This window comes from Exophiala spinifera (genome assembly GCF_000836115.1).
Source record: "Exophiala spinifera strain CBS 89968 unplaced genomic scaffold supercont1.1, whole genome shotgun sequence".
Lineage (NCBI taxonomy): Eukaryota > Fungi > Ascomycota > Eurotiomycetes > Chaetothyriales > Herpotrichiellaceae > Exophiala > Exophiala spinifera.
Genome location: NW_015622513.1, coordinates 4,137,075 through 4,162,329, shown reverse-complemented (window position 1 = coordinate 4,162,329; position 25,255 = coordinate 4,137,075). Strand labels below are relative to the sequence as shown.

The 25,255-nt window shown below is 52.2% G+C and overlaps 6 protein-coding genes across 6 annotated transcripts; 2 read left to right on the top strand and 4 right to left on the bottom strand.

Annotated features, from left to right (window-relative positions):
- Positions 1-285: 285 nt before the first annotated feature.
- On the bottom strand, positions 286-2,640 carry PV08_01521 (uncharacterized protein; the record flags this gene model as incomplete). The annotated part of the gene is made up of 11 exons (XM_016375882.1): positions 286-324; positions 387-461; positions 514-552; positions 601-783; positions 842-938; positions 987-1,147; positions 1,198-1,273; positions 1,331-2,044; positions 2,096-2,187; positions 2,246-2,558; positions 2,612-2,640. The coding sequence occupies 11 exons, from the start codon at positions 2,638-2,640 to the stop codon at positions 286-288; spliced, it is 1,818 nt and encodes a 605-aa protein (XP_016241158.1).
- Positions 2,641-4,153: 1,513 nt separating this feature from the next.
- Positions 4,154-10,102, bottom strand: PV08_01520 (uncharacterized protein; the record flags this gene model as incomplete). The annotated part of the gene is made up of 1 exon (XM_016375881.1): positions 4,154-10,102. The coding sequence occupies one exon, from the start codon at positions 10,100-10,102 to the stop codon at positions 4,154-4,156; it is 5,949 nt and encodes a 1,982-aa protein (XP_016241157.1).
- Positions 10,103-14,414: 4,312 nt separating this feature from the next.
- Positions 14,415-15,731, bottom strand: PV08_01519 (uncharacterized protein; the record flags this gene model as incomplete). Its single annotated transcript, XM_016375880.1, has 1 exon — positions 14,415-15,731. The coding sequence occupies one exon, from the start codon at positions 15,729-15,731 to the stop codon at positions 14,415-14,417; it is 1,317 nt and encodes a 438-aa protein (XP_016241156.1).
- Positions 15,732-16,467: 736 nt separating this feature from the next.
- Positions 16,468-18,000, bottom strand: PV08_01518 (uncharacterized protein; the record flags this gene model as incomplete). Its single annotated transcript, XM_016375879.1, has 4 exons — positions 16,468-17,382; positions 17,433-17,830; positions 17,889-17,922; positions 17,968-18,000. The coding sequence occupies 4 exons, from the start codon at positions 17,998-18,000 to the stop codon at positions 16,468-16,470; spliced, it is 1,380 nt and encodes a 459-aa protein (XP_016241155.1).
- A 1,165-nt stretch (positions 18,001-19,165) lies between these two features.
- On the top strand, positions 19,166-20,391 carry PV08_01517 (uncharacterized protein; the record flags this gene model as incomplete). Its single annotated transcript, XM_016375878.1, has 5 exons — positions 19,166-19,331; positions 19,380-19,437; positions 19,496-19,737; positions 19,884-19,962; positions 20,013-20,391. The coding sequence occupies 5 exons, from the start codon at positions 19,166-19,168 to the stop codon at positions 20,389-20,391; spliced, it is 924 nt and encodes a 307-aa protein (XP_016241154.1).
- A 1,697-nt stretch (positions 20,392-22,088) lies between these two features.
- Positions 22,089-23,834, top strand: PV08_01516 (uncharacterized protein; the record flags this gene model as incomplete). The annotated part of the gene is made up of 1 exon (XM_016375877.1): positions 22,089-23,834. The coding sequence occupies one exon, from the start codon at positions 22,089-22,091 to the stop codon at positions 23,832-23,834; it is 1,746 nt and encodes a 581-aa protein (XP_016241153.1).
- Between the last annotated feature and the right edge of the window lie 1,421 nt (positions 23,835-25,255).

The following is a 25,255-nucleotide window of genomic DNA, read 5'->3' as shown; positions in this document are numbered from 1 at the left end:
TGGTTTCTTTCTTTCTTTTTGTGATCCTTTCATCGACCTGGCTTGAGGCAAACCGACCTTCAAGTGAATGTACAAGGGAGTCAAGGAAACTTGCTGTTCGAGTGATGCATGGTCACGCTTCGCAGCTTTATTTTCTCTCGCTTTCCGGATTTGTTCTAGAAGCTGTACACTTTTGTTGCGAGCCACCAGAAGGTGCCGCCGACGCCTTCATCCGTACCCAGAGTTCTAGTCTACTAGTGCGACCTTCTCACCACATTCACCGTCTTGTTCCGGATAATCTGAGGCTTAATATGTGACCTTTGAGCCCTTGCGGTATCCTCCCTCCTGCGTGGCACGTTAGTTCTCCTCAAGTCCCATGAGCAAATTGACCCGGAGAATCGACTCACATCATCCACGTCCGAATCCAAATCATTCAATTCCTCTTCTTGGGCGTTGAGGTGATGGAATAGAATCCAGATGAGCTGTATGCATGTTAGATTTGGTTTCAGTTACCGATGGCACGATAGCACTTACACAGCCAGCCCCGAAAGATGCACCAGCAAGGCCAACGAACTATTTCCTCGTCAGTCAGGCTCATCTCGCAATCAAAATCCAGCTTACCATCCACAGAATCGCAGGATCATATGCGACCGGCGTCAACGCTTCACCCAAAGCAGAACCGAACGCATTGGTCAACAGGTACATGGACTGAACGAAACTCTTCATGCTTGGTGGTGCCTTCGTGTATGCATACTCCAGACCAGTCACCGAGGCGAAGATTTCTGAGATACCAATGAGCATATACTGTGGTATCGAGTCAGCACTTCTGTTATATCGAATAAACGTCCTCATGGTATCTTACCGCTGGCGTCTGAATGGCAATGTGAATGTTATTTCCCTGCGCAACTCCATCGACGATAGATGCATCGCACAATGGCTGGTCGTAGCACGGACCGGAACTGCTTTTCATCAGCGAAATGTACACCTTGGGAAAACGAGCATCCTACACGTAGATCAAGTGCTGCACAATGGCAGCATACGCCATGGCGAGAGAGGCCACCCAGAACCCAAGGACGATTCGGTTGATTGGAGGGAACGGAATTCGCATCTTGCGAAGAAGCGGGTAAACCCAGCGGTCGAGCACCGGAACGAAGACGATGATGGCAATCTGACATGGTCAGTCACAGGTATCGCGACATGCACCTCTGGATGTCTTACAGGATCGAAGTTCTGCATTAAGTCGTTGGGGATTCCATGGCCTTTCATCTGACCAGCCTGGGTGACGAAATTTCCGCTGCACAACGTCAGCTTCTGTTACGAGATACCATGTGTCGGAGCATGACAAACATACCTGAACTGACCGTAGACCAACCAGTAAATTGGGTAGATGGCAAAGACTCTGCAGGCAATGAGTGCTCTCTTCAACTCATCAATGAAGTGATCGTTCCAAGGCACTGTCTTTGTAATTCCGTGCGCAGCAAGCCAGGATGGTTTGGGAGCATCTTCGTGACGATATCTGATCATAAGCCAGATGCACTTGAAAGCATCTGTAATGATGGAGCCTTGCGGTGGACGCACGACGTACACCTTTCGGCCCAAGACAAGTACAGTCGTACCGGCGCAGAACATGCAGAAACACAGCAGGTACGCCGACCAGAAGCCTATGTCGCGTTCCATATAAGGGGTGGCCAAAAGAGACAGGGCTCCGATGTTGATGCAAGTGTAGAAGATCATGTAAATTCTCTGGATGGTCACCGAAGGGTCGATGATGATACGTTCGCCCTTGGGAGTAGTCATGATGGCCATCTTGCGTCTCTTGTACTGATCAGCAATCAGCGGGGCGACATTTGACTTGATACCACCGGTGCCGATTCCGATGACAATGATGGCGGTGATGAAGCCACCCAGTCCGGCGCCATGGTTCAACGATGATGGCAGTGCGGTCGTCCACAGAATGAGGAGGCCGATGATGTATACGACTGAGAAATAGAGGATGGCCTTGTATTTTCCAACATACTGATCGGCAACGATGGCCCCAAAGATGGGGGTAACGTAGCAGAAGAAGCTGCCACCAGTCAGTCGGCTGTGCTTCTCGCAGACTAGATGGAAATCTTACCTAAAGAAAGTCGTCAAGCCGGTCGCGCCCTGGTGGCCCATACCAAGAGCTCCTCGTCCTTCAGAACCATCAAGAGGTCTTTGGACGTAGTTCTACACCGATTGTCAGTCGTCCCCCCTAAAGATACCACCGGAGTTGGGTATTCCGCACCTGGAAGATACCCTGGCAACCATAGTAGGTGAATCGTTCGCACAATTCGACGAAGGCAACCAAGAAGGTCGCAAATGGCAGACTCTCTCCCACGTGTCTCAGTGTCTTCCTCTCGTGTGCAGTTGGCTCCTCTCCGTCTGGAGTTGCTTCCGTTTCAGTGTCGTCGCTCATAGCTTCGGCTGGTGCTAAGCTCGTGAAGCCATGTTCGCCAGCCTTGGGCAACGACTTCGGGTCGGCGTTCAACGGGCCGCCGAGGACGTCGCGGGTGATCTTTTCCGAAGGCTCGATGTCCTGTCTGCTTTCACCATGCAGCCTGTGCGGGTTAGCAGAGAGGTCATAATCTCTGCCAGGTGGGAGGGTGCATACTGAGCTACATTGACTTCGTGGTCGGCCATGGTCGCAGTCTCTGCAAGGTATGACGATTTTCAAAGGACTACGAGCAAACAATGCAGAATTTGCATAGGAATGGAAGGGTTCGAGAAGTTTTCTGTGGGCACACGAGGACATAAATCCCCAAGGCCCCTGGCACCTACCTTTGTCAATCCTTTGGTTGCATGGAGGGGGGGCATCTGCTGTCAACTGGGTGTAACCACGTTATCACCGGGCAGGGCGATCCAGGTCTTCCAACTGTCTCGTAGCGAGAGGTGGCCAATCCCATGAGATATCAAGCTGGAGAGATCCTGGGTGGGATGAGTGTGGCCCAGAGATCGTCAATCCTCGTGAAGCGAGGTTTCATGTGGAGTTTACAATGTGTGCGACTTTACGCGGAGCAGCGATCCCTTCTGGGTCTCAATGCCATACAGACTTCACAGAACAGGATCACCACGGCGGTCGCTAAGCCCAGTAGCGCCTAAAAGCTTCACACTGCTTGCAGCGACACAAGAGATGCCAAGTCCATGCTTGACGTTGCTACTGCACAAATGCGAGATTGACATTGGCCACCTCCCCCCCTGGCCGGGTTATCGGGGGCGGAAATGCCAAGAACAGCCAAGACGGAATCGGCACGCCGCTGATTTCACGCATACACAGGTACATATACCACACCACACATACAGGGAGGTACATGGGCCATGGCACACGACCACGTCGCATCCAACATCTCGGAGGACCTTTGGAAATGGCCCCCTACAGTCCCAGATTCCCTTATCTTCCTCGCCGCATTGTCCGAGGCTCAGGAGAATGCCTGCAATAACCGCGCATACATACTACGCCGAGCCCTCGTCATTGACTTCAGAGAGACAAGCGAGTCAAAGCAATATTTGCTACAAAGGGAAGGTCACATTTCGGGCTTGTGATCAATCGGAAGTGTGTTATGATATTCGCCCTCCACCGGGGCTTGGCTCGTATTAATCATGTCGTTCACATTGAAAAGAAAAGAAAACTCGGAAGTCCCAGCCGCACCCCCCAAAAAGGTTCCACGTCTGTTCCTCGACAATCTAAGGATCCATCACGTTCGGTCACAGCCGATCCTGTGCTCTGGACCATGCATCCATTGTATGGTTTGAGACTCCAGACCGCCGAGAAAAGACCTCAGTGTCCACCAAGAAAACAGGGAACAATATGCATAGAAGTAGATAGCCCACAGGCCCTCGGCCGTAATAGAAGCAATGATACGTAATCTTCTTTCTATTGAAAGAGAGGCTGCGCCAGCAGACGGATTTCCAGCTCGTAACCTGTTTTCATTCCCATTACCGGCATGGGCCCAAGCATACACAAATACACCTTGAACAACAAACAAAAAAAATACATTGATGCACTTTTGCATAATCAGCAACAACTCCCGTAGAATTCTCGCCGCCAGCGCCTTGCAAATCGTTCTCAACATAAGAAATTCGGACTCTGTCGTGCAAGCAAATATTGTGAAATAAAGCAGTGGTTGTGCATACATCAGAAAAAAAAAGAATGGAATCAATCATCGATAATGGTCCGTGAAAGGGAAGCTCCAGAAGGACTACCCAGTGGCTTCGGCGTAGCTTCTTCTTCCTCCTTATCGAGCGTTCTGTTTGCGGTAGGTGTTACCTCAGCGCCGGCATCGATGGGTGCGACTTGTGCTCCCGGCTTGCGAGGAAAAATAACCGGTGGGGTGATCTGTCCATGGCTAGGACGACGTTCGCACTCTTGTTCAGGGTGAGAGTGATAAGAAGCCGCTCTTTCTAGACTTTTCCGAGGTTGGCTGGCAACAATGGCAGCTTGAGATGGTTCCTCGGGTATAGTCAAACTTTCCATGCGCTCTTCCAGAATCTCCAAGGATTGCCGGAGGTTATCAGCCTCGCCCGACTTGTCGTCGGTCATCGAGATGACGCTTCCACGGCTGTTTGTACGCATCATTTCAATCCCGAGCTTGGAGGTTGGTCGGCCGGCTTTGCTCAAAGGTGAACGAGAACGGGCCTGGACGTCCCCCAATTCTTCATCCTCATCGTCCCCCTCTTCAGCAGCGCCACTCGGATTCTGCATGTTTTTTTCCAGCCTGTCTCTCTTCTGCTTGACTATCTCGGAGGACTTCTGGCGCCGTGGAGTACGAAGTCCAAATCCTGGAGGCTCTTCGACGTGTGCACTTGCGGGAGCGGACTCGGTATGAACAAGGTGAGGGAACCCGCTCTGTATGTATGGCTTCCGTCCGATGACAATGTCATCAGAGATACCCAGCCCGCCCTTCGCCCACTCGTCTGTAGCAGCTCGAGACACGATGACAGGAATGTCGTCACTCTTGAAGGATTCAATATCACTGAAGAATCCGCCGCTGCCAATCGAATCTTCTCGAGCCGATCCTTTGTATGATGAGTCAGGCATCGTCGGTGCAAGGCTAGATGCTACAGAGCTTGGGCTGTCTTGAGTATGTGCATGTTCAACCCGGGGATTGATGGGCGGAATGTGGAGCGGAGCAGCAAGTTTGAAGTCTTTCGGCGGAGGTTTCCATGAGCAGTATTTGCAGAGCATCTCTGACAGTTTTTGGGACGTCGGCGGCTTCTGCATGAGAGTGTCGAAATGGTGGGCTTCGGGCAAATCTTTGAGGTAGCCTGTGATGCACACAACAGGGGTATGTGTGTTGGCGCTTTTCGTGTCTCGAATCATTCGAGCAACATCGACACCGTTGATAAGGGGGAGCTTGAACTCCATAAAGATGATATCGAATTGAATCTGACTCACTGCTAGTCGCAGAGCATCAGGTCCATTAGTAGCTGTCACAGTCCGACATCGAAGCTTCTCCAAGAGCCTTTCCATGACCATCCGAGAGACAGGGTGGTCTTCACAGATCAAGACATCCAGCGGACGATAAACAGGGCCATCAACAAAATTGATTTGTGACATTCGTCTCGAACTCTGTCTCCGGCGTTGCACCTTGAGCAGTGCTTTAGCTTGAGCCGACTCGTTGTCTGAAGACGAGGGCGACACGTCTCGCGCGAGCAATTGGCTCTTTCGTTTGTAATGCCCGGGGATGAAGCCATCTCTCGTTGACTGACCGTCGCTCTCCTGAGAACCAACTGTCTGTGATCGGGTGCGCCCAGTGGTACTGGCACTGGATTGTCGCTGAGGCGGATTCATGACTTTTGCTGGGGAAACTGTCGGCGCGCGGGCTGTCTTTACTGGCGAAGCTGAAATCTGACCATTGTGGCGGACAGCGTCATGAGGTATGTCAAAGAAGCTTCCAGGGTTTAAAGAGCTGCTTCCTTGGGATGAACCAGAAGTCTTCCTCCTCTCGTGATGCTGTGCAGCGGAGAACTGGACCAGGAGCGGCGACGAAGGCTGAGAAGGTCTGCTGGGTGATGAGTTCGAAGTGCCGCCCAAGCTAGAAGGCGAGCCTGGTCGATGGCCTTTGCTGATGGATAAAGCACGTTTCACGGGCATTGGCATCATGGGGCTCCCCTCCAACGAAGGGGCAGGAGAACCCACAGCAGGGCTGTTAGCCACAGAGATAGCTTGCGAATGTGAATATCCACGAGCTTGGGCTTGCATTGCCTCCTTCCGCATTTTCTCCACAATATCTTTGTTCGCCTTTTCTAAGACTGGCAGGTTTTTGAAAGTGAAATTTCCAAAATCATCCGCGATCACAGGCTCACTCAATCGTCGACTCCGAGAATCCCGTGCTACGTGAGGAGGAATATGGAGAGGCATGAGACCTCGTTTAGAGGAAGCTGCCTGCGTCCTCACTCGAAGAAGCGCATCATGGGGACGATTTGGGTAATCTGGTCCATTTGGTGTTGTTCCGGAGGGAGAGACCTGATCTTCGAGCTCTTCCGGGAACGAGGAGAGAGTCGCCCCACGAGCATCGAAGTACTCGGTGTCTTCTGGATGTTCGGGATTTGGAATGAATTGAGCCTCATCTTCAAGTAACGTCTCCCAGTTGATATCGGAAAACCAAGGATGGGCTTGGATTTCGGCACCACCGCTTGGATAGATTTCTTCTTTGTTAGCCCCAAGGCGGTCAGCTGGATCCAGCTGAATCAGTTTGTTGATAAGGTCCTTTGCCTCAGAGCTGACCTCAATCTCATCATCCTCTGGCCAAGCAATCCTTCTGTTTAAAATGTTGTCAAACACTTCTTCAGTGCTATCCGCATTGAAGGGGGGAAAGCCGTAGAGGAATTCAAACATGATGCATCCCAGTGCCCACCAGTCACACATCTCATCTTGAACAGTGCCATTGATCGTTTCTGGCGCCAGATAATCTGGTGTTCCCACAAATTTTCTGCCGCTCTCTTCGCCATCAAACAAAGGAGGTAGGACTTGCGAGGAGGCGGGTGGTGGCGGTGGTTGGGAGATGTTACTCAGTGATTGAGATAGTGGAAAGATGTCCGGCGATTGGCTCCCCACACTGTAGGACTCTTCGTCCACAGCATGAGAGCGGAGCACCGGCTGAGATGCAACGTCGTTGTTCTCGTGTACGCCTAATTTCTTGAAGAGATGATGAAGATCGAAGGTTGAACTGCTGCCACTGTCGCTTCTTTGACCACCTCTGCTCCAGGACAGCTCTCTGGTAAGGGAGCTTTCTCGATTTAGATTGAAATACGAAGGTTGGTCGAGGCCCCCCGCCAGAGCTGGTGTCATCAATGGTGTAGACGCAGGCGAATGTGGGCCCTCATAATCGAAGGAAGCAGATCTCGAAGTAGGGTTCGAGCCCGACCCAGTGCCAGATTGTGTAAAGGGGCCTTGCTTCAACAAGTCTGGGGCAGGTTCATCGGGTTGCTTGAGAGCACGTTTTTGCCGGCCAATGAGTCCCATCCGAGACAAACCAAAATCAGTCAGCTTCAAATGCCCCCTGGAATCGATGAGAAGGTTGTCAGGCTTCAGGTCACGGTGGACAATTCCCCGACTGTGCAAGTGCTCTACTCCAAGAACGACCTCAGCAATATATTTCTTGGCCCAGTCTTCGCTTAAGCCTCCTAGAATCTTCACCAGCGAAGCACAATCACCGCCATTGAGATATTCCATCACCAGATAAAGGAAGTCCTTGCTCGAAAAGGTCCAGTACAGCTTTGCCACAAAGTCGCTCTCGCCCTGCCACATCATAATGGCACGCTCCGCTTTGACATTGGTCACTTGATTCTTAGCGACCATATCTGATTTGCGGAGCACCTTGATAGCAAAGTACTCTCCGGTAATTTTCTTCTTTGCCAGATACACGCTGCCAAAAGCACCTCTGCTGATCGGTTTGATAACCTCGAAATCTTTTATTGAGGGAGGTTGCGCACGTTGCTGAGGATGGCTTATCGAGTTCAGATGGGGTGAAGAGGGTGTCTTGTCAGCCGAATGTATCGATGATTGTCTTCTGTGCAGCCGGGGGCCCGGGGCTGGGGGCATGTACTCGCCAGCTGTGAGTAAGGGGGACACAACAGGCGACTGGGCAATCTCCCCGCTTGGAATTCTTGACTTCGTCATGCGAAGGGGTGAAGGTGGAGGTGGCGGGTATCTTCCGGGGGATTGTTGACGATGAGGAGAAGCCGAGTTAAGCCCATGGAGGTGAAGGCTTCGTCTCTTACGGTCTCGTGAATGGGCAGACCGGCCATGTTCAGTAACGGAAGCTGGCGACTCTGGCCTCCAGGTGTTCGATATGATCGATGATGAGGGTAGACTGCCGTCGCTGTCATTGGCATCGTCAAGATGAATGGAGCGCCTATGTGAGACTGGCTGTGGTTGCGATATGAGATTACTTTTGTGAGATTTTGGAGTGGGACATTCGATTGGACTGCTCGAACCCGTCGACACAGCTTGTGAGGAAGAGCGTCGCTGGTCTTTCATGGAAATGTAGGGGATGTCTCTGGGATTCCGTAGGGCCGACGCCATTGATCTTAATCCAACATATGATCCTGCTGGACTATTTTCGGGCTCTCCCGCCAATGGCGTAGGTTGTTCGTCCTCTCCAGCGCTCTCAATAATGCCCTGAAGTGCAGGATCCATTTCAGATTCACTGTCGCTTGATAAGGTCTCTCCCGCAGCTACCCGTTCGGCTTTGATGAGGGCTTCATTGATACAGGCATCGACCTCAGCCATGTATTCTTGCCGAATGCGTTCCGAGTACTCAAGAACATACTGGTGGCGACGAACAGCGTCAACCTTTGACCGAGCGAGCTTTTCAGTATCAGCACTCAGGGCGGCCAAGCCAGGCTCGTTCTCTAAGCTGATGGGGGCCTGCCATTGCATAATCTGGGATATCCTGGACTCTGACTGGGGTGATTGTGACCTGAATTCGTCGTCGTCATCGCTGCTCTTGCTATCCTTGATTGAAGGTACATTGATCTCAATGGCAGTGTCACACAGATCAAGGATTAATTCGACAACTCGAACCAATGGTCTTCGCACGACGAACGAACGAGCGCGAGCGTGGCCAAGACCTGCGGTAGATGGGCTCCTCGATCTTACTGGGCTAGCTGTATGTGAAGCAGCAGCCGATGAAGCAGCAGAGGACTGGACTGGGGATGGACCAATTGGCAAACCCTTGTACTCAGGCGTCGGCGCTTGGCCGGAGGAACTGTCTGTAGAGGTTCGTCCCTGGCGAGCCTCGAAGGCGTCCAGGACCTTGACTATGGCGTTGCGGTGCTCTGCTAAATTTTCCTGGATCATTTGGACATCGAGCTCAGCTCGGTGTTCCTGCACGCAGAGGTCGGAGTGCTTCTCAAACCACCAGGGCACGATTGAGCGTTCACACACCCGGCATAGAATAGGCAGAGGAGGGGGGTGGTTCTCAGGATCATTAGCGCCGGCCTCCGCTAACTCAGTGAGGTATTTGGCCAGAATCTCAGCACCAACCCCGAGCGTATCGACCAGAGCTTGGGGAAGGGCGATCTCAATTCGCACGGGGTCTTGTGCAGGTTGCAACATCCACATGGAATGTGATTCCCCTCCAGAACTGCGATCGTACACCATGATTCCCTGCCCTTCTAGCTCCAAAGTTGATGATTGTGTCTTGTCCACCTCAACATCGTCCTCGTCCAGCCCGTGACCGTGTCTTGTTTCGAGCATCGGGGCCATGGCCGAGGACTCGCCAATTTTGACGGCAAACTTGACATACTGGCTTTTGGAGTCATTGGATTTCAGAGCCTCTATTGCGGCATCAAAGATGTCCGGGTTATCGCTGATGAACTCTGAAATTTTGTGTCCTTGGACCGCGTCAAGGTGTGTACCAACCACGTCGGTCCAGGACGGGCTGACCCATCGTATGTGACCATCGAGACCGAGGTCGAGGATAATATTCCGTGTCTGCTCGGCCGCCTCTTTCAGATCTTGTGTGCCTTCTTGAATGTCTTGACTGAATGACCTTTCCATGGCATGGCGGTTAACCTCGCCGCCGAAGCCGGCATCACTCTTGAGGGCGGTGATCGTTGGTGGCTCTAGGAACTGTGGAGGGGAGCCATCTTCCGCCATCACTCTCGCGTGTGTGCACAAGAGAGGCAAAGTTCAGAAGAGCGCACAGACGGTCTTGAGAGACGCCGGCTGCGGTTTCACAGACTTGTCGACCCTCGACGGGAGTCCAAGAATCCCTCAGCACGATGACATTTTCCGCACAAAGGGCGACCTAAGCCTCTTGCCAGGAAGTAGTAGATATGTCTAGGCCCTGCGGCGGGACTTGTGGTCGTGATTCGAATCGGGAAAGCGAGTGAAGGAGAAGGAGAGGGCAAGGTGGATTGATGATCGACACGAGATCTGAGACGGCGGGAGGAGGAATCGTGATCGTGGACCAAGGCTGGCAACGGCCTACATCCGGGCCATCGAGACTAGAGCGAGAGACTACGAGGTAGAAGGGTTGTTGGCCGGCGTGTCGCCAGGGAAAGGAAGGGGAGGATTTCTTGTTGACGGTGCAACGCAGCAGAAGATGCGAGCCGGGTGTAGTTGGCAGTGGTGAACTATTTTCTTTGTCGGCAAAACGTAAGACTTCCTAGGTATTAGGTACAGCAGGCGAGCACCTCTAGGGGTCCAATAACGGGGGGCTGTGGCCTGAGCCGTTGGCTCTCCAGACAGCAGTGACTGGTATTGTGGATAGAGAGTGTGGTGTCTATCCAGGGAAAACTGCGCCTGTGCTCTCGACGTGTGTGTACTGACTGTACGAGGGAGGGAGAGAAGAGCACTGGACTCGCTTGTGCTTTGGACGCGTTAGGCATTGTAGCGTCAGTTAGTGGGGCACCACGTAGCCCTTATAGGCCACTCTGCTTAAGTCCTCCGTGGCTAGTGGGCTTCTGCTTTGAAAGCAAAGAAGCCCGAAGCCCTCTCCGACACACACCCTGGTGCCGTCTGATCCTAATCCTTTGGAGAAGATGCGTTTGTTTCCTTGTATCGAACCAATGGCCTCCAACGACCACCCTCGGCACCACGAGAAGGTCCTGAAGACAGTCGACGCACAGCTTCCTCTGACGCTTGTTCCTGGCCCTCCAACGCCATTCGATCTCCCAGCTCTTGCTTGCATACACCGTTGCTGGTGCGTGCATTATTCTACGGGCGGCTTCCATCCCTCCCAGGGCTACAGCCCATGGCTACATCCTCAATGCCGAGCATCCCTCGTCGTCCCCCTCCTCCTTGCCGAAGTACAATCCTGGTCCTATGGTGGTTGTGCTGACGCTCCGTAAACATGACCCCCTTCTCCACCTGGATTCGTGGAAGGTGGTCCGGCTCCAGACGACCCTGCGAGCAGGAAGAGGAGTTCTCTGTAGGGTTTCTTGTGTATCACATTACGTCCTTATACCTCATAATGTCGCAAGGACGATGATGTCCACAGTTGGTGGCCGAAAGAACCCCTAGCGGCCACATGCGGGTGCTTGAACTCTGATCAAGCGCTGTGGCCCTCGACGACTCCGTGCATGAAGATTTTCATGCTGTGCACAGAGCGCCAGACGTTGGATGAAACCACTGGTCAAGCCATCTTCTGTCCAATAGAGCTGCATCCACGTTTAGGATAGAAAGATCCCAGAACTACCCGTCCCAGAGCCCACAGCATACGCAGCCCCCTCTGGCAGCCATATTTCGGGGGTTGCGTGACAGGTGTGTGCACTATCTTTGTCCTCCCTGAATCCCTGCTGCCTCTTTGTTCTGCTGCGAATGACAATTTGTTCGTCAGTTCGCAAGCGAATTTGTGCCTCAATCGCCTGCTTCAGATCTCCAGGTGACCGGCAAACCCACGAGGAGAAAGCGCTAAGTCATTTTTACTCAACTGCGTTCCCTAGTAGGTAATCGGTGACACCTCTGTTTCTATAGCCCGACACAGCTGCGCAGCCCGTTTCCCAACTCTTATGGCCCGGCAAAGGGTGAGAGAACCCGCCGAACACAATCGAAGAACACTGGCAGCGCTCATCACTCAGCTGACCCGTTTGTTTGGCTCGAAAGAAAAGGAGGGCGCCAATCATCTCACCTTCTCCCGGCGCACTACTGCGTCAAGCACCACTTCCCGTTATGCAAGAGAAGCTCGTGGGCTGCATCCTTAGTCCTCCGGCCCTTTTTTCGATGGGCTCGTCCTCCAAGACTCCGTCCTCGTCGTACCGGCACTTTGTTGTTAGCTGCGCCATTCGTGACAGCCGGTCGTCCCAGCTCCACGCCAACCTGGAAAAGAAATCCCTAACTTTATATACACAATAAGGGCATTGGGACTACCCAGTTAAGAGAAAAGCAAAGACTAAATAAAGAACTATCGAACACACGCTACTCATTCTGGGCTAGCATCCTGTGTTTCACAGAGCACGAAAAGATAACTCTTCCTTCGCTTGGTGCACCCGAGGATGACAGTTGCTGACCCTACGTCCATGGCGTCCTCCCTCGTGTCTTTGTAGCAGGGAAGAGGGATTTACAATCGCTCCATCCCTATGCGGGGAATAATTGCTCGACGTAGATGCGAGAGCTGGGAGTTGACATCGGTGGTGGCCCCGAGCCTGTCTTTCCGGCCCTCTGACGCTGGGAGGTGTCCCTGACAGGTGCAGATTGAATGTGTCTTGATCATGTTGTCCTACCCATTCTTTCTTCTCACATGAATCCTTCAGAAGATCGGTACACATCGGTTGGCGACAGCCGTGCCAGACATTGTGCGGTTACGGTCAATGTTGGCACTTGATCGCATTGAACTACAAGATAAGATACATCGCGGAGGCGAAGTATAGCAGTCCCAATCATCTGTGCTGGAAACTCTTTGCGGAAGCGCTTCCTCATGAGAAGTGACATGCCTTCCACACCAGACAGGGGATAAGGAGAAGAGGGGCGAGTTTGACTGGCGCGCTGCGAGAGGCTTCGCAAGACTGGAGCCAGCTCTTTCAGCGAGGTGTTCATGAGCGTTAACCTACCTGATCTCTCTCCTTGTCTGTTTCGAACAAGGCCAAGCGCCGCCTCATCCTGCGTCGGTCCTGCAACTCGAGTCACTCGGGTCTTTCAGTCTCGGCGGCATGGGCTGGTTCCCAGCCTGTTTTGAAGTACTTATACACCGTATGTTGCAAAGGCAAGACGCCCGCCATCACATTTACTGACGGCCTCGATCGCTCCGTCGGCTGTCCGCCTCCGCAATTACGAGAAACTTTGTCGTCTCCCCTGTCGGTCAGTGGAAGCTCTCAAAATGTAACGGGTGCTGAATGGACACTGCTCGCTGCCCGCTGCAGGCTCAAAAAACATCAAAAAATCTTACGTGAAACAGGTCAGTCAGAGGGACGTGACCATCGTTGGTGTTTATCCAGTAGACTCCCAGGGACAAGTTTAACCGACCCATGCGTGACTCGGACTCGGACTCACCACAGCTTTCTATTGTACGAGAGTCGGAAGAAAATCGAAGCAGCAATTTCGAGCGAGAGAACGCTAAAGGAAAAAAGAAAAGACTTTTGTTGACTACTCCGTAAGTTATACCGTTACGAATAATATTACTTTCTGTTGGCAGGGGGGTCCCGTCTCCCTGGGTAAAGCCATGTTCAAAATCACGACTACCAGATACCTATTGTTGTATGTGACCCCTGCCAGTCGCGAGATTTACCATTTCATACAGTAACGCTGTTGCTCCGTACCCATGCCTAAGGGTGGTCGGGTATTAAGCGAGTATGGACAGGGCGCCTGAGGGATGGAATCTTTTTCCCCCCAATTCACGCTGCATGACCTGCATATCCAGCGCCAGAACTGACACGATGGCTAGTGCTGATGTTACCTCTTTGTTTTCAATCCCATACATGGTACGGAGTATTACGAGACTAATTCAGACTCTCCCCCCCTAACAATCTATTAACCATCTATCAGATGGCGAGCGAGATTCTGGAGTGTGCATTTCCGAACATGCGGCCTGCCAGTCTATGCTGTGATAAGAAACAGTGGGTTTTCCGAGAAGCCGTCTGAGCATTCGATACCTATTCCCCCCAGTAGGTCACCGCCTGATCCCGGAATGCCCTGCTGTGATTCTTTGTAAAGCTTCGGTGCGGTCTGACTGCGAAGTCCACGCAATTTCTCTCTCGACCTTGACCTCGATATCTCTCATGGGGCAGCACCCAAACAGCCTTCGCGACGCCAGCATATTTCGACAATGTAATTGCTGAGAAGAGATGAGACTCAATACAACGAAGCTCGCGCACTCTCGACTCAAATTCTCGTAAAGCTGTGCAATTGCAAATGGCCCAAGCTCTCTCTGAAATCATTCGCCTGAGTCTGACCACACCAGAACCCACGGGACAAGTGGTGTTCACTTCCGGCGGAAGCTGATGGAGTGAATGAGAGAGGAAAAAGAAGGTGCTCACTGTCCCTTCTTCTCTCGCTCCATCCTCTCCCCTTCCTTGAACTCCCAAACCGCTCTTGCAAGCCCTTCATCAATGGGCACGAGAGGTATGTATCCCGTTCGTGCCTTTAGCTTCTCGCAGCTGTAGTATCGATGGATCACAGTATACTTGACAGTCTGCCTGTTCAACTTGCCCTTGCGACCCGAGAGGTAGTTGAACAGCTCGGCGGCGCCGCCTACGAAGCTCGCCAACCCGGTCGGGATGGTCCAGACCTTTTCCATACGGATGTCCCTGCCGTACCCGGTGTACAGAAACCTCGTGGCGTCCCAGAAGTAAGCCGGGCTGTCGTTCGTGAGGTTGAACGCCTCTCCATCGACCCGCTCGTAGTCCAGCGCCATGGCGCCCCCTTTTTGCCGTCTCTGATGCGTCTGCAACAGCGCCGTGGCGGCACACAAGAGCCCGTGGACGACATTGTGCACGTAGGTGTTGTCGAACAGATTGAACCCCTCGCCCAGCTGGATGTGCAGCTGCCAGCTCGGAGCGCCCTTGGCCGTGTTCAGAATGCCTCCGCTGAAGCCGGCGCGGTCGCCCTCGCCCACTATCCCCGCGGGCCTAACGGCGCAGGTGAGCATGTGGCCGTACTCTTCCGTGTCGTTGGCCGCGAGCGCCAGTCGCTCCGCGTGCACTTTGGTCTCAGAGTAGTATTCGCGCGGGTTCGGGCAGACGAGGGGATACCGCTCGTCGGCATTGATCAGGTCCGAATCACCATCGTGCACGACGCTGGCGCTGGACGTGTGCACGAACACCTTGCACCCCCCTTTCCCACCGGACCAGTCGCCGTGCTTGCCCCCGGCAACCTCGAGGAGCGTGCGCGTGCCGTCAATGTTCACCTTGCGCAGGATATCCGCCGGCGCCTCCCATGACGGACTGGCAGTGTTGATCACGACGTCCGGCTTTACTTTACGAAAGACCTCCAGCAGCTTCTCGGCCGACGTGATGTCCCCTTCATGATACGTGCAGCCGGGGAAAATGTGTTGGGTGCATCGGAGGTCGAGCGCATGGACTTTCGTCGAGGAGGACGTTCGAGGATATCGCGACCCTAGGCTGGGAAAGGGGAACACAGGGCTTGTAGGATCTAAGGCTGCGCCGTTCGCAGCTTTGCTCGAAACTGCGCCATTGGCGGATGACGCTGGCTCGCTTGAGGCCACAGCGTTGGGTTGCTGCTGCTCTGAGGGGAAGTTGAGCAACTGGTCGACCACTCTAGACCCAAGAAAGCCGCAGCCTCCAACGACTAGGATGGTGCCATAAGACCGGGCGTCCCTTACTTCTGTCATCTTTAAAAAATCCGCGTCTGAGTGCAGAGAAGTTCGTCTAAATGCCCAAGTCGCAGTTCGATGTTGTTTCTTCGGCGCGGCACAGTAGGTCGATCTGGAGAAAGTTAAAGTGGACCATCTACGAGGCTATTGTACCGCCATCCCCTGAAACTTGTTGGCCACTGCCACGCCCCGTCGGTCCCGGAACTGTCCACGTTCTTGTGGCGTGCCCACCACCAGCCTCACTAGCCAGACAGAAAGGTCATTGCTGTAGCGAAGGGCGGATTGAGCAATCAACTCTTGTCCTCTCCGTAGGAGAAGCGCCCCATCAGTCTCGGGCCCAGAACGAGGAGCATAGCGAGGACTATACTCGGTGCCTTGTCTTTACAGAGAATGACGGGCGGTCGTTGCCGCACATCAAGCCTAGGTCAGGAGCACAAGTGTCAGCTCGGATAAGAAGACCTCATATCTGAACTGAAAATCTTAATATTCGTTGTCAGCCACTATCTACACTGACTTGGTGCGCTATTGTTGCTGAATGCCTAGAGAATAATAAACCCCATCGATGCTTGCTACCGTACACTGTTGGATCGGCACCATGCCCATAAATGCCGCTTTCGCGGCTCGATAGAGTGGTGGCTTTGTCGCTGCCATAACGCCTTGCTCAAAGACAAACATGAGATCCGCCCTTCGAAACAATCACCTTCGGTGTCGCTGGTATGATGTGGCTCGGGGCCATACCCTTGTCAAAGACCTCTTAGCCACCCTCTTCGGTTGTGCGCTGAGCCGATCTTCTAAGCTGTCGGAAGTAGGTTTTCTTCTCGTCTTCGGTACCGAACAGCAGTGCTGCAGCCTCCGGATGAACAATGGTTCGAGGATCATAGGGAGGACTCTCTTCTTCCAGGGACTCTATGATTGCGTAGACGTGGTTCCTCAAATCATCAATTATCTTCGGGAAATAGCACACTGTGCCATGTTTGGACACTCTGTGGTGATAGATGGGTGTCTCGCATCTGGCACGTGGTTGTTCTTCAGGAAACCGCGGACTAATAGCCATTCGGATTTTGAAGATTCCACCATCAAGATCTGTGCCCGGTTTGCCGAAGTACGTGAGGACCCAGACATAGGGATTGTTATTCTCCATTTCAACGCTGACGTTGTGGCAGTCCTTTCTCGTCAGATAATCCGACACCTGTTCGAATTGACGTTGGATAGTACCAGCTTTGTGAGACTCTCGACGTTTGAGTGCCATGCCGTCAATAGCCCACTGCTTGGTTTCGTCTGTAATCACTTCTTGTATGCGTAGCAATCTCTTGCCTAGAGCCGGATAGTTGAACTTTCCATCCATTGTGTTGCCGCCTCCCTCGAAAGGCATCTTGGAGAAGTCCGAACCATCTTTGTGTTCAGGACCATGCTTGACGACCGTGGCCATGTAGTGTTCGAAATACCACATGAAGCGCCGCTTGTACAAATCTTTGTACGGCTCGAATCGTGGAGTCACTATTGCCCGCACCGACTCGTCATCGTCGGTCGCTTCGTCGGTCGCATCGTCGGCGGTGGGTCGGTCTTCGGTGTTGGTGTTGTATTTGTCGAGCACGCTGCCGTCTGGTTGAATATTCAAAGCGTCCTCCAATTTGGCAATCACCGCGATGCGAAGGGTTTCGTGCCGGATCTAGCCACAGGTCAAATTTCAGGCTCGCTATACTCAACACCTGGCCCTACCTTTGCACAATACAGATCATTCATTCTCTGGTCCTCCTTACCTTTGGCATGCTCGTAGCCTGGCTCATTTTCGTACGGGTTGTTGGATAAGAGGCTTTGTATGGACCAAAGGATCGACTCCAATCCGTGTGCAGATGACCACTCTTCTCCCGGCTTCTCGCCGTGCCAGGTGCCCAGCAGAGACAAACAGACTTTTCCACCGGCATAAATATTGGGATTGAATCGTGTTCTGCCACCATTTGTGGTCTTCGCATTGACTTTGGGAGGCTTGCTTGGATACTCGGGTGTGAAATCGACTGTGAATTCAAAGAAACCATACTGGTAAGGTGTACCTGGAGGACCGACTATGAGGGCATGGACTGTTCGAACATCTCTCTCCTGGCAAGCAACAGCTATCGCTGAGCAAATAGTCAGCCTCTGAAGGACAGTGAGACGAGCCAAGGACTTGGTACTTACACAGATCACTACCCTGTTGAATTTGGGTGATTTCCTGATCACTGTCAGTTGTTATCCCTCGCTTTCGTCATGTCCTCACTCTTGAGATTCTGAGGATGGTTTGGTTAGACATCTTGATGTCTGCTTGCTGTAGCGATCGTGTCAGCGGCTGCGAGAACAAGTTCGTAAAATGGTTGGCAATTGAGATATCATAGAATGAGCGTTCATGAGCGAAAGAAACAATAGAGATAGGGTTAGAATGTTAGAGGAACTTTGAAAATCCAGATCGCGAGTTAGGCTGCGTTTCACAACATGAGAGCAGAGGTTCCCAAAGGGTGCCTGCCTGGTGGGAACACGGCGCAAGTGTCAGAGGACGAGAACAAGAGGCTTGTAAATGGTACAGTCTCGCGCCCACCAGTAGACGACTGGAGTTAGAGATCTATCACGAGGCTGAATGCTCGATGACGGATTTACTGGATAGGCAGAAGTCCAGCCATGAGACTGAACGTGGTTCCTCTTATTGCAATCGTACACTGCCATCACTTTCACCGGTTAACTTACTTTGTTGACACAATGACGCACATTAAACCAACTAACTAGGGGACCTAAACGTCGATTACGGGGGAGCAGGATCACTACGGGGCCCTGAAATAAGCCTAGTGAGCCTAGTAGCCTCCACAGAGAAATCTTGCCTATTTGGCCTTAGACATGACTGTCCAAGTGCTTAAAGCACCCATAGTGACCCCTAAAGGTTCTCTCATCACCGTAGGGAGCCACTGTACAGCTAATGTCGCGCCCCGTAGATAAACACCTCGTCTTATCACGCTGCTTCAACATCGAGCAAGCTCCTCCTTCTCGCCCACGGTGCCGACAGTCCTGCTACGTACTCTTGCTCCACTATGGGCACTCTACTACTCAGGATACATACAGTCGTCCTCGCGTTAATGTCAGCAATACACGTTACATGTTTTGTTTGTCACACGAATTTACGATCTCGTTACAGAAGTGAGGCTGAACATCGCTAGCTGAACTCGATCCTGCAAGGATCACTCGCTAAATTGCATAGTCACGCGAGACTGCCACTCAATTGAAGCTGACAGGACTCGGACAAGGGTTGTGTTGATCAGGCAAGTGCATTTCAGCTGCTTACATACATAAAATAGCTATGCGCCCCATGGTGAGATGGCTTTGAGACATAAGAAGCCTCCTTCGCATGATGCAGCAAACCTCAAACTTCACATAGGTGGTCAACAGACACTCGAAGTCAGTCCGCTGGCCCCGGTATAGGTTTCCCAACAATGGACAAATTTCTTCTTAGCCGACAACCCCCAAAGATGTTGGCTGAGACACTTCGTAAACTTGCTACGAACATTGACAGTGGCGGGCAACCACAACAGTCATCGAATCCTGAAGCGGAGAATTATTTGCGGTCTTACAAGAAATACTGTGCCGCGCTGGGCATTGGTATGTACGATGCAGGATCATCCACACCTGAAGCTCACAGAGCCGCAGATGAAGAAACCGGAACGACCTCGTTCGAGCAAAGGCTTCGCCGAGACTATCGATGGCAGTGCGTTCGCCTGCGCATCTTCAAACACCACTTTGACTCGCTCACATGGCTTCAATAGCACTGTACAGTACTGGTTCGTGGCATCGGTTGCAAATGGAATGTTGTGGGCTCAAATCATCATTGGAGCGGCGATCACAGCCTTGGGAGCTACCCATACCAGGGGATCACAGACTGCCACGATCTATCTGGGAGCCGCAAGCACGGTGATTGCTGGGTTCCTAACGTACTTCAAATCCCGAAATCAGCCAAATCGTGCCCGGCAATACCGCCAAGCACTGCGAAAGGTGCGCAACAAAATGGGTAAGTGCTGAGGTATCCATGCAGCGAACGGTGGGATCTGTGATCAACTCGCCGATCATGCATTCTGGATCGACGCGGGCTCACAAAAGGGTTTGAATGAGGAAGTTGGCAGAATAGTCCACATCAACTAACAATCACCACTTCAGACGAAACGGCGCGCGAAATCTCAGAGTCAACAAGTCCCGAGGAAGCACTCGAAAAGGCCAAGAACATCCTAAATTTATAGTGAGTTTGCTCTTCCGTCATTTGAACTTTTCTGACATTCTTTGTTCCAGTGACGAAGCCCTTGCTGAAGCTGCGGCGAATTATCCTGATTTGTGGGTTGCAGTTCAAGATATGAAGAAAATGCTTCCCGGATCAAAAGAGACCGCCGCGGACGCTGTAGATGCTGTGACGAAGCCGGAGATAGTACCCCCACCGATCACCGCAGGCGCCACTGGTGCATCATCGAGCACAACTGGCCAATCGAACATAGATGTGTCTCCTCTGCCAATTCAAGAGACCAGTGGATCGGCGGCGCAGCTCGCAACAAAAGCGGGCTTGAGCGGTTCACCCGCCTTCCCACAAGACGACCATATCGCATCTTCAGGACCGTCGAGTGATCTTGAAAAGCAGGATGCGTCAGTTGACATTGTATCAACGAAGACCGACTAGGTGTTGGAGTATCACATCGACAGTCGATGAACCTCTGCAGAAACGGTCAGTTTGAGATCAGAATTCTCAGATGCCGTGTATGCTCAGGACATGTCGGATCGATGCAGTGAGAGGCTCTGGCCCCCTCTAGCTTGATTTGCAGACCCCGAGGTTTTAACACTGACACTTCCCACGAAGGATAAGGCTGGCTCGTAGGAACTCCTGGCAAAGGAATATACCCATCACGTGATTCAAGATTCGGCCTAACTGTTCCTCCGGCTTGTCGTATTGACTGTTCCAAATCGGTCGGCAATATTTCTTTCGGCCTTATGCTGCCAACGAATTACCACCAGGTTTGGAGGCTGAAGGATGAGCATGCATTTCACGTAGGAAAGGCGCCCCTTGTTCTAATCCCTTGATGCCACTGCTCGATGACAGGTAATGACGTATTTGAACTTCGTTGGTCACGAAATATGTACCATGGCACGTAGCTGTGACTAGGCGAGGTGCTTGTCGTACTTTTTCCTCAAGTCTGGCTTGATTGTTCTCTCAGGTCAAATACATCCTAAGAACAAGTACCTACAAAGGGAGTGTAGCTAAGAGATGAGGCCATGCAAACGAGGAAGGTTGCTAGACGTACGTTATTGGACAATGTGAACACGAAGAATTGAGATCTCAGCCGTCGCATAGAGAAGAGCAAATCGTGAATACGAAGTATGGTACTCCGTACGAGGCATCTACCTGCCTGATTGAGCTACTGAGATTCGTGATCCATATTTCGAGGCCCAAACTTCAGTCCAGCAGTTTGAATTTCGTCTGCATCGTCGTAGTCGTAGAATTGAGGGCACCTGAGTACTGTACACCTCGCAGGTATTTTAAGTACAACGTTTACACGGAAACCACCATTGCCCGTACAGCACTTGCAACGAGTTGAAGGGTGTAAAGAGAAACAAAAACCTTGCAGACGCGAAACAGACGTGCCGCGTGACTTAACTCTTCCTCTGCCCACGACCCGTCACGTTCAGGCGCCAGCGTTTTCGCAGAGACGCAACGGCCCTCGCACAGACAAGCTGCGTCAACAAGGCGAGCATGTTACAAATCTTCACTGCCCGGCTACCTAGATGTTGTCCCGCGGTGTTTACAATCTTGGCCCAATACGAGAAACCGGGAGCGAGCTGGACATAGTCGGCAAGATTATCATCCCGCCGGGGGTTTGGAGCACAATGGCATGATCCGACGATCCACCACGGGAGCAGTGGCCCAATCATCGTTCGCAAAGGGACGCCCTTTTTGACCGTTAGATCCAGCCTCAGAAGCCACCTCTGCACAGCACAGCTACGCCGCTGGGCCAGGGCGACAGCACAGGAAGAATTTTGTCCCATCCCTCTCGCACGGAGCGGGAGCGATAGAAACACAAAACGTTATTGACTAACTAACGTGCGTCAGTTGACGCCTGGTATCGAGTATATGTAGCTGAAAGGCCCCGTTCTTTGCAAAGTAGCGCAGTAGGTAGTTCCTAATCAGATCAACTCGAGCTTCCACCGCCAGTTATCAGTGACTTCTCAAGCTATTGTGAAAGAGTCCTCAACCATATCACGAATACAACAAACAACAACCACTACTTCGGTCGTTGTTACTGCTGCTACTACGTCCACCACTACAATCTCTCGACTGTGTTCGCGTCTCTGAGAGACTGCTTTCTTCTTTTCTGGAAAGTCATGTCTTCGGCACCTTCGAGCGGTGCGTGGGTGCAACCCGAGCAGCCTACGACGATGGCTGCGGTTCCGGATCCAGAAATGTCAACATCCCAAAACACATCGTCGTCGGCATCTATATCTTCTGAAAAGCCAAACGATGGAAGCCCGCCAGCAGAAGCACCTGCATTCAAGCCGACGATACGACTTGTCCTCGCATTTGCAGCTCTTTCGGTTTTGACGCTCATGGTCGCCCTGGACGGCACGTCGATAAGTGTAGCCTTGCCCATCATTGCAAGAAAACTGCATGGATCTGCCATCGAAGCCTTTTGGGCAGGTACCTCTTTTCTGCTAGCATCGACCGTGCTCCAGCCGACTTTCGCCTCCTTCAGCCACATTTTTGGTAGAATGCCAGTCATCATGGTTTCCATCACCTTCTTCTTCGTCGGGGTCATGATGGCTGCTCTCTCTAATGACTTTGCACTCCTGCTTACTGGAAGATCGATCCAGGGCATCGGCGGCGGTGGCATCATCACAATGTCCGAGATTGTCGTGACTGACCTCGTCCCTCTGCGTTACCGGGGCCAGTGGGCTGGTATCCTGGCCGGCATGTGGTCCATCGGTTCAGTCGGGGGTCCGATCATTGGCGGAGCCTTTGTTCAGGTACAATGGCGCTGGATCTTTTGGATCAACCTACCTTTTATCGGCGTTGGTGTTGTTATGGTTCCCTTGTTTCTCAGACTGAACATCATCCCTCAGAGTATCGCCGCCAAATTGCGCAGAGTCGACTGGATCGGAACGGTCATCTTCGTTGGCAGCATGACTAGCTTCCTCATACCTCTTACCTGGGGCGGTGTCATGTATGCCTGGTCGTCATGGAGGACTCTGGTTCCTCTCCTTGTTGGCCTTGCAGGTTTGGTTGGCTTCTGCTTCTACGAGGCCTACCTGGCCCCGGAGCCGCTTTTGAGGCTTTCAGTCTTCCGCAACCGCACCACAAACATCGCATACGTCACGACCACTCTTCACGGCATGATCCTGTGGTGTCTGTTGTATTACATGCCATTGTACTTTGAAGCCGTCAAAGACTATTCGCCAGTCATCTCGGGAGTTGCTTTGTTCCCTTCGACCTTCACCGTTGCCCCGATGGCTGTGGTGACTGGTATCTTGATCACCCGATTTGCATCCTATCGCTGGGCCATCTGGCTGGGCTGGACCGTCTCGACACTTGGTCTGGGTCTCCTTACTTTACTCAAGGTCCATACGAGTATCCCACAGTGGATCTTCATTGACCTTGTTTCGGGCTTCGGTCTCGGAATCTTGTTTCCAGCCCTGCAATTTGAACTTCAAGCTGCCAGCTCCAATCAGGACATGGCGTTCGCGGTGGCCGTGTTCGTCTTTGCTCGGAGCCTTGGGCAGACCTTTGGAATTGCAATTGGAGGTGTGATTTTCCAGAACCAGATGGTGAAAAAGTTGCAAGCATACCCTGCTTACGCTGCGCAAGCCTCGGAGCTAGCAAAGGATGCTGCTGCATTAGTGGAGATCATCAAGAAAACACCGCAAGGAGTGGGCAAGTTGCAACTCATGACGGCGTACACCGACAGCCTGAGGACGGTGTACATCGTGATCGCGGCCATCTCGGGCGTCTGCCTGGTCGCCAGTCTTTTCGTCAAGGCCTACGATTTGAACGTTGGACTCGAGACAGATCAAGGGTTGGTGGAAGGGTCGAGGGAGAAGGAAGTCAAGCTTGAGGATGGACAAGGAAACAACTGAGACTAAAGAAAGGCGCACTTTTTGCAGTGCAAAGAAACGACTGATGAATGAATTGATCAACTGATGGATAGCCCACTTGGTTTGGCTTTGCTGGAGGTTCGGAGTATATTCCACTCCTTGGAATAATTTTGCATAGACTCTGCCTTGTTAGACTCGATAGACTGTACAATATTAATAGACTGAACGACTCTCGATTCTTGTTGGGCATCAGCTAGACAGACCCCTTGAAGCTTTTCTGTACTCATACAAATTCAAGTCATTCATGACACGAGAGAGATGTGCCCATTCTATTGAATTATCGTCGTCAGCTCCTCCTCCAGGGAAAAAGTACGTAAGTTACTGTAGCTTTCCCGTTCAAAATTATCGCAGGCGCAAATTACAAGTACCCTCCCTCCAACCGGCCGACCATTCAAGGGCTGGAGGGTCACCAGCCTAGTGGGCTTGGTGGGCGACGTTTGGGGCTGGTCGGGGTTTATTAGGCTTGGCCTGGTGGCCGTCTGGCGCCTAGAGAGCCTAGCGAGGAGTCTGGAACTCTGTCAACAAGTGTCAACCCACGCTGAAGGCGCCGCTACAGACAAAGACAGGACAGTCTCCAATTAGAGTCTGGACACGCCGGCAGCTGTCGGGAGATCGCATACGCGCACAATGGGCATTTTGGTCTCGCGCATGGCATTTCCCATCGACGATCGTCCCTCTTCGCAATGGTGAAATGGGGTTGCAGCCAACTTTTACTCCACGCTCAAAGACCGGATTCAACCTCCCCTCTGTTGCCGCAGAATCAGTGCGAGAATCAGTCCGAGAAGCAGATGGTGATGCATCGGCATGCAAAGTAGCACAAGTTGTTGATTACATTCTAAGTCTTGCAGACGTCAATTTTGTAGTCGATGACCGTCGAGTTTCGTACTCGTCAAATAGACTTTTGACGTGGGCAGAACTCAATTCGAGTACATAGACACGATCTTCCTCGATCTCTCGATGCGATTCCTGATTTCCTGCCCCAGGCAGGTTTAGGTTTGTCCGACAATAATGGCTGTGGTCAAAGTACCCGTCGCAGTTGTCGTCGCAGTTACGAGTACTGTGCAGCTCCTTCTGCTGTCTCCCCAACTCCATCTCGTCCTGCACATCAACTCGTACCGGCTTACAGAGTTGTCGGCATTTTCAGCTTCTTCTACTGTTCCCCTTCGACGTCATTCCCTATCTCAGCATTATTAGTCGCGACTGTATAATTTTGATTTATGTCCTAGAGAAGCGACTCAATATCACCGCCAAAGAACCCTGTCCTCGACCGCATCTCTATGGCTGTGCCGTTTGCCTTGCGCAGTATCATAGTTAGCAGGGACTCTCTTGATGGCCCTTCCGACGCGTCGCACTCCTGATTGACACCGAGTTCCGTGTCCTTTCACTACGCATCCAGCGGTCGA